The 12,281-nt window shown below is 38.8% G+C and overlaps 1 protein-coding gene across 1 annotated transcript; it reads left to right on the top strand.

Annotated features, from left to right (window-relative positions):
* The first annotated feature begins 4,992 nt into the window (after positions 1 to 4,992).
* Positions 4,993 to 11,194, top strand: LOC148046541 (vomeronasal type-2 receptor 26-like). Its single transcript, XM_087714830.1, has 4 exons — positions 4,993 to 5,823; positions 8,936 to 9,062; positions 9,170 to 9,274; positions 10,290 to 11,194. The coding sequence occupies exons 1-4, from the start codon at positions 4,993 to 4,995 to the stop codon at positions 11,192 to 11,194; spliced, it is 1,968 nt and encodes a 655-aa protein (XP_087570956.1).
* Positions 11,195 to 12,281: the final 1,087 nt, after the last annotated feature.

The following is a 12,281-nucleotide window of genomic DNA, read 5'->3' as shown; positions in this document are numbered from 1 at the left end:
TCACTGTTCTGCTAGATTTGATAACCATCTGAATTAGGTTCGGCAATAAGGAAATCATAGGAAAAATCATATTTTTGTCATTCCACTGTTTTTGCTACTGTACTGTGCAGCTTGTTTCTCATTCCGACATCCCAACATGCAATAGAATAGCTCATATTGAAATGAATAAATAATATACTATCATTAAAAATATATATTTGGAGAATGTTAATTATGGATATGGGCATTTTAGAACTTTAAAATGTTTCTAATGGGCTTTTTGTATTTAGCCTTCTAGTCAAATATTTTAGATTTGATTTGGGTCTCAGGGATATTTTTGAGATTATCATAACTGTAAATTGCTCTGGTGTATTGTATTTGGGCAGTATAGAAACCATATCAATCAATAAATAGTCAATGCTTTATTTTGTCCTGATTTTTATGGACTTATGTTCATTGCCAGCCCCATCCTGATTCTCCCCCGCACCCTCCGGTCATGATGCATTCAGTGAAAGCTAGCTCATATGTTTATTCTCCTAGTACAATATTTTCCTGCAAAAGTGTAATGGAAAATGTTTTCACCAGTGACATTGAAAAGAAATCAGTTTTCATATGTGATTATTTCCCCTGTAATTATCAAATCAACCATGATTACTTCTACGCCTTAAAAGTATCACAGATAAATTACAAGGTTAATAGGTACCTAGACAGGCATAATTTCCTCTGTCTACTAACATAATTGTCTAGATAAAACTCCAAGAATAAGTTAATGTGTCTGATTTAAATATCAAAGTAAATATACATGTTTTGGAATCTAGGTGGATGATGTAAATGCAAGATGATGGTGATTGTGGCATTGGTTGTAGTAACACTGACATTTCAAATTGTTCAGAACAGGTCTTCTGTGAAATGTCCCATGAGCCACCCTCTTTCTATTCTTCACAAATACTATTATCCTGGTGACTTTACCATTGGTGGCATCCTTTCTCAGATTTATGTATTTTCCAACCTATTAAACTTTAAAGAAGATCCTTCTACTGAAGTTTTTGATTTTACCAAGTAAGGTAGACCATATTTTCCATTGGTTTAGAACCATATGATATCCTTAATGAGCGATCCTAATGAACACTGATATGAATTCTGAGTTATTTGCAATTCTATCTGTCTAAGAAACTCTTCAGTTTTCCTTTCCACAGTCATTATTTTAATGATATAAAAATGGGGATTTTCATAAAGACATCAATTCATATAGGCTATTGATGGTGATCACACATTTTAATCATCTCCTATTTTATATAGTTGTTATGTCATGCAAAAAGATTGCATTTAATAGCAAGAATGGAGTGTCTTAGGCTGCATGTAATGTTGAGAAGAGATTCCACTGACTAGAGTGAGATTTATGTATTTTCCTAAAACTTTGAAGAAAATCCTTCTTCTGTAGTATTTGATTTCATCAAGTAGGATAGCCAAGGTTTTCTTTGGTTTGAAATCACTTTAGAGCCTTAGCGAGCCTAACTTAGCGAAACTAACACTGATATTAATCTCTCTGAATTCTTTGGAGATTTATTTGATATATTGTGTTTCTAAGAAGCACTCTGCTTTCCCTTTCGTTATGTTTATGATATAAGAATGGGGATTTTCGTGAAGGTATCAATAGACTTTGAAGAAACAATGGAACATGTGTCATATGTTCATATGTTTTTGGGAAGAGATTCTGCTGACTAGAATGAGCTTTTCCTTCAGTGATACCAATCATGGAAATACAGTACAATGTTTGTTCAAAATATTTTAGGAGAAATTAGAGTGAATGTTTCCAAAAGTATTTTGTCATCAAAGAGAAGGAAAAATAGTGTTCTCATTTCGCATTTGATAGTATTTTAGTTGATGCTTTAGCTACTACTACAATTGTCCTTGCTTATAGCCTATAGTTTAATTTTCCTTTGCAAGGTACCCCAGAATATTTGTTATCAAGCCAAATGATGATTTTCCTGTAATCCTCTCTGAATATTTTACCAAAATTGCTCTTCCTGTTCCAGACCATACCTATAAAAATTGAAAAGAATTTTTTTGATGACTTGAATAAATTAGCTTTGAAATTTATATGGCGGAGGGGGGAAGCAAGAATAAAATTGGAAATGTTACAAGAACACAAAGAAAATGGAGGGTTTGGATTATAAGATTACCAAGCTTGTATGATAATATGATTAAAAGAATGGATAACCCTTAGGCACCAGAGATTGTTATATTAGAAGAACATGATTTAGAAGAAAGTTTTTTATTCTTATTACAGCGTGTTAACTCGGAACTACCAACATATTCTGGCTTTGCAATTTGCAGTCGAAACAGTTAATGGAAATCCAAGGATCTTGTCTAATGTCACTTTGGGATTCTATGTGTTGAACAGCAATTTTCATGCCAGATGGACTTATCGTGCTTCGGTAGAACTGCTCTCTACATGGGGCAGGTTTGCCCCGAACTATAAGTGTGATGTCCAGACCAGTATAGCTGCTGTTATTGGTGGTCCTAACACTAATGTGTGCCATTTTATGACAAGCATTTTATGCACATACAAAATTCCACAGGTGAGTTTCCTTGATACAAATAAAAATTGAAAAGTGTGAGGTGTGTGTGTGCATTTTATATATGCTTTTGTCATTACTCAAAAGTTTTTCTTTTCTGTTTTCTGAAGAGAAAATGTATCATGTGGCTGTTGACCAGTTGAAAGATTTCAAAAACCCATTTGTTACATCAACTGATGAGTCACAATTACAAGAAAATGTAAATGTTTTTAGATTTTCTTGTAATTCTGACTCATCAAAGTAATGAATGGGTTTTTGAAATCTTTGAACTGATCAACAGACACATGATACATTTTCATATGCTGAGGTAAGTTTCAGAATCTTAACACACATATTTTAAAATCAAAAACTTCCAATTATCCTTGATGCAAAAATGGCACTTCTGTCCTTGTTTTCTGTCATTTGTGGCATTCAGAAGCTACCTTAATGCTCGTCTAAGTGATTGTGATGGCATAGACCAGCATTTCTGCTATTCTTTATAAACTTATCCAAAGTTGCCTATTGTGGAATGAAGTTAAGCTATGTCACATCAAGCAACCCTTTCTGATTGATTGATTGATTGATTGATTATGTGCTATTAAGTTGGTGACGACTCATTGAGACCACAGAGACAGACCTTTTCCAGGATGAACTGTCTCAACAGCTGTCTCATCTCAAGGGCTGCCACGAAGAAGAGGGTGTCAAGCTATTCTCCAAACTACTGAGGGTAGGTACAAGAAGCAATGGGTGAAAACTAATCAAGGAGAGAAGCAACTTAGAATTAAGAATAAATTTCCTGAAAGTTATAACAATTAATCAGTGGAACACCTTGCCTCCAGAACTTGTAAATGCTCCAACCCTGGAAGTTTTTAAGAAAATGTTAGATAACCATTTGTCTGAAGTGGTGTAGGGTTTCCTGCCTAAGCGGGGGGAGGGGGAGTTCTGTTATTCTATTCTATTCTATTCTATTCACCTGACCTACATGTCTTCCAAAACTTCTTCAATCTAGTCTATCCACCTTGCTACAACTTTTACTTCTTTTCTTTCCCTTACCTTTTCCATCACTATAGACTTTATATGACAGTACCATGTGTACCAAATAAAATGATTTAATTCTTGAGATCAAAGTGTGATTGTTCTATGTTCTCATTTTGGAGTAGGCTGGGGATGTATTCAATAATATTCTCAGATGTTCTCTAGCACAATGCTACCTAGTTTGAGTAATGAAACATCTGCAAGAAACCAACCAAACTCAGAAAGCACTAAGGACTCCTATCATCCCTGAGCTACAAATATTCTTCTTTATCAGCTTTTTACCTCTAAAAGTTAACAGCCTCATTGAATGTTAATTTATTTTAATCCCCTGCTGCACTTTATCTCTCTCTGCCTCTCTCTCTCCCTTTCTGTCTTTCTCTCTGTTTCTCTCTGTTTCTCTCTGTCTCTCTTTTGATCAACTTAGCTGCTTTGAATACATCTTGTTTCTCCTTAAGGAAGTCATGGCATGTTATTAAGCCATGACTTTATTTATATCTATATTAAACTTTTGCTATAGGAATTTTGCATTTAATTAATTTGCAAAAAGTTTGGAGCTTATTGTTTTAAAAAATAAATAAATAAATTTTGGATCAAAATATACCCCAGAAATCATTTCTGCTTCTCCATCCATTTTATTACTCTGAAGAATCTCAGTTCAACAGTCTTTGTTTTCTTTAATTGAAGAGTTTTCTTATTTCCAATTGTCAAGTTACAAGAAAATAAAGAATATGATCAGCCCAGAGGAAAGTAACTTCAATTAAACCAGATTTTAAAAAAGGAACTTGGTTTGAAATTGACAGATACAGTGGAGAAGACTTAAGGAAATGAGGACCTTAGAGACTTAGAACTAACTGAATAGAGGAGTAATACATTGGTTTCCCTTAAGTAGATAAAAGAAGATTGGGGAACAGATGTATCATATTCAACTGGAAAACAATTTCATCTGGACTAATTTGGGACAATAGGTTGATTTTGGAGAATGGTTTTAATATATTTAAACAAACAATAATTGATAAGATATGTTATTAAGAAACAAGGATATTTGAGCTAGGACAAATTAGAGTTAACTATTGGGTGATGTGGGATAGATAAGAAGCCATATATACCTTCTACAAATTGAATACAATAATAGTTTTAATATAAGTTTTTAAATTTTTAATCTTGTCTTTCTTGTTGCTGCTTTACCGGTTAACTGTTTTGATATTAATATAGAAGATAGATGACTGGTCCTTTTTTTTAAACACTGGAAGTGCTATTTTAATGCTTTCTGAAGTCTTGTTGATTTTGGGTTTTTTTCTTTTCCTGTAATAACTCTTTTTGGGAGTTTTATATTTTATGTTTTAATAAAAAAACACAAACCATAATATTCATTATTATTATTAATATATATTTTTAGTTTGCTTATGGTTCAGGTGCCATGATGAATGACAAATCCCAGGGAGTTTTCTTTCATCAGCTATTCCCAAATCTTGACCATCACTATAAGGGGATTCTCCAGCTATTGCTGCATTTCAAGTGGACATGGATTGGTGTTATATATGTCGATGATGACATTGGCGAGAGCTCTGTGGAAAGCATACTCTCCATTTTTGCTCAGGAAGATATCTGCTTTGATTTTGTAGAAACGTTTCCACAAGTAGGTTTTTCCTCAGAAATCAACTCCATAGCATTGGAAGGACTGAAGACAATAAGCATTGTTATGGAAAGGACAGCCAAGGTAGTACTTGTAGTGGGTGAAATTCAAAGTATTATGGTTTTAAGAATTATGCTTCAGTTCTCCAAATTCCATGAAATACCAATGAAAGCCAAAGTATGGATTTTCACCGCCCAAACAGACTTCACATCCCTTCCACTGCTACGGGGCTGGGACGTGGACTTCATCCATGGGGCTCTCTCCTTTGCAGTTCACACCAAGGATGTTTTCAGCTTCCACCAGTTCCTTCGATTGAGAAAGCTTCCATCAGAAAAAGAAGACGGTTTCTTCAGAGACTTCTGGGAAGAGGCATTCCAGTGCTCTTTCTCTCATTCCAATGCAGAAGCAAAGTCAAGGGGACTCTGCACCGGAGAGGAGAAGTTAGAAACCCTCCCTGGGTCTATTTTTGAAATGAGCATGACCAGCCACAGCTACAGCCTCTATAATGCTGTTCATGTAGTGGCAGAAGCCTTGAATACTATGCATTCCTGGACAGTGAACAAAAGAGCAATCCAGAGAAGAGGAAGAAAAGAGCTTCTCAACAAACAACCATGGGAGGTAACGTCTCAGGAATACTAATGCAGGAAACCCCATTTTCTTTGGGCCCTAGCAATACTGCTCAGTTGAACCATAGCAGCCCCCAGGAGCACTCTATAAGCCTCTTAAAGGCTATGCATGCCCTTTTTTGGGGAAAAATGGACCAATTTTTGCAAAAAAACGGGGCATTTTGGGGAAATCTGCAGAGTGCAATCTGTATTTTTTTAATTTGCCTCTTCAAAATCTTGGTGCATCTTATACTCCAGTGCGTCTTATACTCTGAACAATATGGTATATCTGTGTTAATAGGTACAGTTTCTCAGAGCCATTTATTTGACCCAATGAAACAGAAGGTGTTGTATTTCACTCCTTAAAAAGTCTCAAGGCACATCACAGGTTAAAACAGAAGTGAAATTCAGCAGGTCCTGACAGGTTCTGGATAACTGGTAGCAGAAATTTTGAGTAGTTCAGAGAACTGGCAAATACAACCTCCTGCTGGCCCAAGTGTGGTGGGAATGGAGATTTGGCAATATCCTTCCCTCAGGAGTGGGAAGGGAATGGGGATTTTGCAGTGTCCTTCCGCTGCCATGCCCACCAAGCCACGCCCATAGATCCGGTAGTAAAAAAAAATCCAATTTCACCACTAGGTTAAAGGAAGAGATCCAAGAAGAAACAGAATGAATGTCTACCATGATATGATAATACTATTTATATGTAAAATAATGGACTATTATTGGACTATTATTCCTGAAGTCCTCATAATCACTTTTGTTCTCATTCCAATTTAGCTTCACCACTATTTGAAAAGCAACTCATTTAACAATAGTGTTGGAGAAACCTTCACATTTAGTACACATGGGGAATTAATAGCTGGATTTGATATTATAAATTGGGTCACATTTCCCAATCAATCTTTCCAGAGAGTAAAAGTTGGGAGAGTAGCACCACTGGGCTCTCCTGGGAAAGAATTCATCATCTCCGAAAATGGTATTATATGGCACAACGATTTCAACCAGGTGATGTTCATCACAGGTTTTTTTAACACTTTCCTGAGGATTTAAAAGGTAGAAGGTTTGAAGGTTTGAAGGTTTTATTCGACTTGTATGCCGCCCTATTCCCGAGGGACTCAGGGTGGCTAACAAAACCAAGGGAGGGGGGGGGAGACAATACAAAAAGGAAAACCACAACAAAAACAAACAACAGTACAAAACAGTCTAAAAGGTCTCAACACCCATAACCATTCGAGTAGGGGATGGGACTCAGCAGCCCCAGGCCTACTGGAACAGCCAGGTCTTGACGGCTTTGCGGAAAGCCTGAAGGGTGGTGAGGGTCCGAATCTCCACCTGGAGATCATTTCAAAGGGCCGGAGCAGCCAGGAGAGAAGGCCTTCCTCCGGGTGGTTGCCAGCCGACATTGGCTGGCTGATGGAATTCGGAAGAGGCCTAATCTGTGGGATCTAATGGGTCTTTGGGAGGTAATCGGCAGGAGGCGGTCTCTCAAGTACCCAGGTCCAATACCATGTAGGGCTTTATAAGTGACGAAATGATGAGAGAAAAATGTACTTTAAGGTGAGGGGTGGGGAGGTAAAACAATCTTTTCTGGAATTTTATTTTTATTTTGGTGTAATTTTTGCAGCCACGCTTATAACTTGTGCCAAGTCATCATCAATGTGTAACCTGTAATACTAGGCACCAGGCTAGAAATCAAGAGACTATGAGTTCTAATCCCACTTTAGTCACAAAGCTAGCTGGATGACTTTGGACCAATCCGTTTCTCTCTCAGCCCTGGGAAGGAGGCAATGGCAAACCACTTCTGAGATGTTGCCAAGAGAAGCACATGGACTTTTCCAGGCAGTCCCTAGATCCGTGATGGCAAACCTGTGGCACGTGTATCCCTTTATGCAGGCAAGTGAACCATCACCCCAGCTCAGCTGCACTGTGCATATGCGAACCTCACTCCAGCCAGCTGATTTTCAGGTCTCTGCCATGCAATTATGGGTGTGGGGCACATGTGGGAGAGGCACACATGGGGGTTGAGCACACATGCATGTGGGGGGAGCATGGGGGTGGTGTGCCCCTGAAGAATGTTCGAAGACTACAGATGGACCAGTTGCAGCCCTACCTGGACCGGGAGGCACTTTGAATGGTCACTCATGCCCTCGTCACCTCAAGACTGGATTACTGTAACACGCTCTACATGGGGCTGCCCCTGAAGAGTGTTCAAAGACTACAGTTGGTCCAGAATGCAGCCACGTGAGCAGTACTAGGTGTATCTAGATACATCCATGTTACACCCATCCTCCGCGAGCTGCACTGGCTCCCTATTGGTCTCCGAACACGCTTCAAGGTGTTAGTCATTACTTTAAAATCCCTACATGGTTTAGGACCTGGCTACCTGAGAGACCGCCTCCTGCCACATACCTCCCAACGACCAACAAGATCTCACAGGTTGGGCCTCCTCCGGGTGCCGTCGGCCGACAATGCCGGCTGGCGGCCCCCCAGGGGAGGGCCTTCTCTGTACTGCTCCGGCCCTGTGGAACAATCTACCCATAGAGATCCAGACCCTTACCACTCTCCCTGCCTTCTGAAAAGCCACCAAGACCTGGCTGTTCTGGCAGGCCTGGGGCTGTTGATCAATGTCCAGCCCCACTTAGACAGAGTGGATGGTGTGCAATTTTAACAACTGTATTTTTAACTTTAATTTTTAAATGCTTTTTATCTTGTGTGTAACTGCCCAGAGTTCCGTGGGAGTAGGCGGCATACAAATTTTATTAAATTTCAAATTTCACACCCCATTTTTGGTCCCAGGAGGCTACAGGGAGCCATGCTAGGCCCAAAATTGGGTGTGTGTGGGTCATACATGTATGTGCAGCTGGGCGGGGGGAGCACACACAACTGTGCAGGGACTGGGACACACGTGAGGCTGTCGCACAGGCATTGTATTATGATTGAGGGCACACATACATACACATTCTGTCAGCAGATGATGACAAAAAGGTTAGCCATCACTGCACTAGATGTTCAGACTGACTGAAAGAGACAAAACAAGAAAAAGAAAACAGTTTGGACCCCAACAATTACAAAATGAGTTTTCTGAATAGTGGCATGTTTTCATCTCTTCCACTTCCACATAGATTCAGCCTATTTCTCTGTGTAATGGCAATTGCCATTCTGGTTATAGTAAAACCAAGATTGAGGGGAAGCCCTTTTGCTGCTATGACTGTCATTTATGTCCCGAAGGAAAGATTTCAAACCAAAATGGTAAGTGTTCCAATACGGAGAGTAAAGATGCAGAACCCATTGCCTGAGAATAAAATATCCAATTCAGGGCAGCACAGGAATCCCGTTCCATGTGCCTTTTTTCTTAGGTCTTACTGATGCTAAGATATTTGTAGAATATGTCAACTTTGGCAGCGTGATTTGTCACTGCAAAGATTGTAAAAAAAGAAAAGATTGTAAAGAAAGTTCAAGAGGTAGGAAATTACTCAATGGAAAGACATTACACAACAATTAAATTGACATGCTTGGAAGACAATTTTCCAGGACAAAGAAACAGATTTCAAAGATTAAAGGACCAGAAATAATTTTCAGTGTTTCACATTCAAAGTCCAGTACAAATAGTAAGGTAATTGTTTGAGCTCTGGGGAAAATGGACGGCATGGCAAAAGTTTGTTGCTATTTTTTTAAGAAATAAATTCTTTATTTATGTATTATTTTCTTTTTGTATCTAAAAGTTTTTGCAGTTTTTGTTTTTACAACCTGCCTAGTTTATGCAATAAAAGAAAAGTGGTTTTAGCAAGTATTTTTATCAACTTCTCAAGGACTGTTCTGACCTAGGCTTCAAAAGAGCATGAAGCAAACTCCTTGTCCCAACAAAAACCCATTTTATTAATTTACCATAAATTCTGCTCATCCACATATAGCAAATTCTTTCACGGGAGAATTTACAGTCACAGACCTTATTTGGCTCGGAGAACTGACAGGCCAATGTCTGAAAAACATCACAAGGAGTCTCGGAGAGTCACGAACCAATTAAGCAAACTAATTGTCTCCTGAAAACTCCGCTCCTCTCTTATTTCATTCATTTTCCACCTGTGGCCTTACTCCCACGTCGACCCCTGTTCTTTAGCTGTTCCCTTCATTGAGCAACTCTTTATACGTGCACACTGGGAACAGGCTCCAGCTGTTCATCTGTCTCACTCTGAAGGCAGCTGATAATTGGCATATGGCTCTGGCCCCTCTCTGCCTCCAACAGAGAGCCCTCATCAGAGCCTTCTGCAGACTCCAGGACTGGCCCACATTCCTCCCCAACCTCCTCACTGTCTGAATCTGCTGCCAGCTCCACTGACTGCTGAATGGCCACAACAGAGACATCTTAAAATTTGCTAAATCTTGATAGCTTTTACAAATCTATAAATGGTGATCATTTTAAATGAAATTGGAGGAATGAGGATTGTTTGTGTTTCCTAATGCATGTTTCTTTCATAGATATGGAAGACTGTTTTCAATGTCCAAAAGATCAGTATCCCAATGTGGATCGGAATCTGTGCCTTCTAAAAGGGATCAGCTTCCTCTCATTTGAAGAACCTTTGGGAATTACCCTCACTCTTTTTGGCCTATTGTTTTCTTTTCTCACAGCTTTGGTGCTTTACATCTACATTAAGCACCAGGAGACTCCCATTGTCAAAGCCAACAACCGGAACCTCAGCTACATTCTTCTCATTTCCCTTTTGTTTTGTTTCCTTTCCACTTTGCTTTTCATTGGACAGCCCACAAAGCTGATGTGTCTCCTTCGACAAACAACCTTTGGCATCATCTTCTCAATAGCCATTTCTTCGGTTTTGGCCAAGACTATCATTGTGGTCCTCGCCTTCATAGCAACCACACCAGGGGATGGGATGAGAAAATGGAGGTCTGGAAAGCACATGGCCAGCTCCATTGTCCTCTCCTGCTCTTTTATTCAAGCTTTGATTTACACTGTGTGGTTGGTAACTGGTCCTCCCTTTCCAAATGTTGACATGGACTCCCTAATGGAAGAAATTATCCTGGAATGTAAAGAAGGTTCTATCACTATGTTTTATGTTGTCCTGGGCTTCCTGGGCTTCCTGGCTACCATCAGCTTCACGGTGGCCTACCTGGCCAGGAACCTGCCTGACAGTTTCAATGAAGCCAAGTTTATCACCTTCAGCATGTTGGTCTTCTGCAGTGTCTGGGTGTCTTTTGTTCCAACTTATTTAAGCACAAAGGGCAAATACATGGTGGCCGTGGAGATTTTTTCCATCTTGGCCTCCAGTGCTGGTTTATTGCTCTGCATATTTTCCCCTAAATGCTATATCATTATAGTGAGGCCTGAACTGAATAACAAAGAACAACTAAGAAGACGAAAGGCATAGCCAAAGAATAGTTTATTTATTATAATATAGAATGTATTGAGCCTTGGTGGCGCAGTGGTTTGAATGCAGAACTGCAGGCTAGTTCTGCTGACTGCCAGCTGCCTGCAATTTAACAGATGAAAGCCCACGTGGCTCATGGTTAACTTAGCCTTCCATTCTTCCGAGGTGGGTAAAATGAGGATCCAGATTGTTGGCTGCAATATGCTGACTCTGTAAACTGCTTAGAGAGAGCTGTAAAGCACTGTAAATCGGTATATAAGTCTAAGTGCTATTGTTATAATCATCAACAATTTCCTATTTTGTCCCATGGAACACTGACATTTCACTGACGTGAAAAACAAGTTTCAGATTGCTATTAAAACAATTGTACTAAGAAATAAAACAATGAAAAATAAATTATATACATTTTATAATAAATAATAAAATTTCAGAAATGAAACATTATTAGGATATATTGGAAGAGTCTTTTAACAATATTAGGAAAATTTTAACTTGTGTGTGTGTGTGTGTGTGTGTGTGTGTGTGTGTGTGTGTATGTTTTCGTAGATTTTCATGGGTGTAGGTATGCTGATCTTCTTGTATTTGGGTCTTTTCCTGTGTGAGATTGAGATTGTCTTGGCAACATTTCGGAGAGGTCTCATTCACCATCTTCAGGCTGGTGTGTGTGTGTGTGTGTGTGTGTAGGTAGGTACAGGTACAGGTACAGGTACAGGTAGATAATAATCAGGTTATCTCTTAACGTTTTAGGGGATACATTCTACCAGCTTCCATAAAATTAAAATGTGTGGGCTTTGAATTTAAGAGCCAAATCTTAGAATGTCATCTGGAAATTAATTTTCACCTAGTATAATATTTAGCTTAGATGTTATACATCCTTTTTCCATTTATTTATTTTAATACTTGACATCAAGATATTGATCTCAAGTATATGTACTATTGGTATTTTGGAAACAACTTGCTCTAAAGTCATTAAGTATAATAAATACCATCACTATCTATTTGACCATGTTGCAAGTAGCCGGGATATGGCATGCGTCTTTGGCAAATGATTTTTGGACATCATCCTCTTGATCAAAACTATTACTGT

This window comes from Thamnophis sirtalis, unplaced genomic scaffold (genome assembly GCF_051295495.1).
Source record: "Thamnophis sirtalis isolate CommonGarterSnake01/CBP01778 unplaced genomic scaffold, rThaSir2_p1.2 scaffold_4, whole genome shotgun sequence".
Taxonomy (NCBI): domain Eukaryota; kingdom Metazoa; phylum Chordata; class Lepidosauria; order Squamata; family Natricidae; genus Thamnophis; species Thamnophis sirtalis.
The sequence above is the reverse complement of the archived record's forward strand: the minus strand, read 5'-3'. Positions and strand labels throughout refer to the sequence as shown.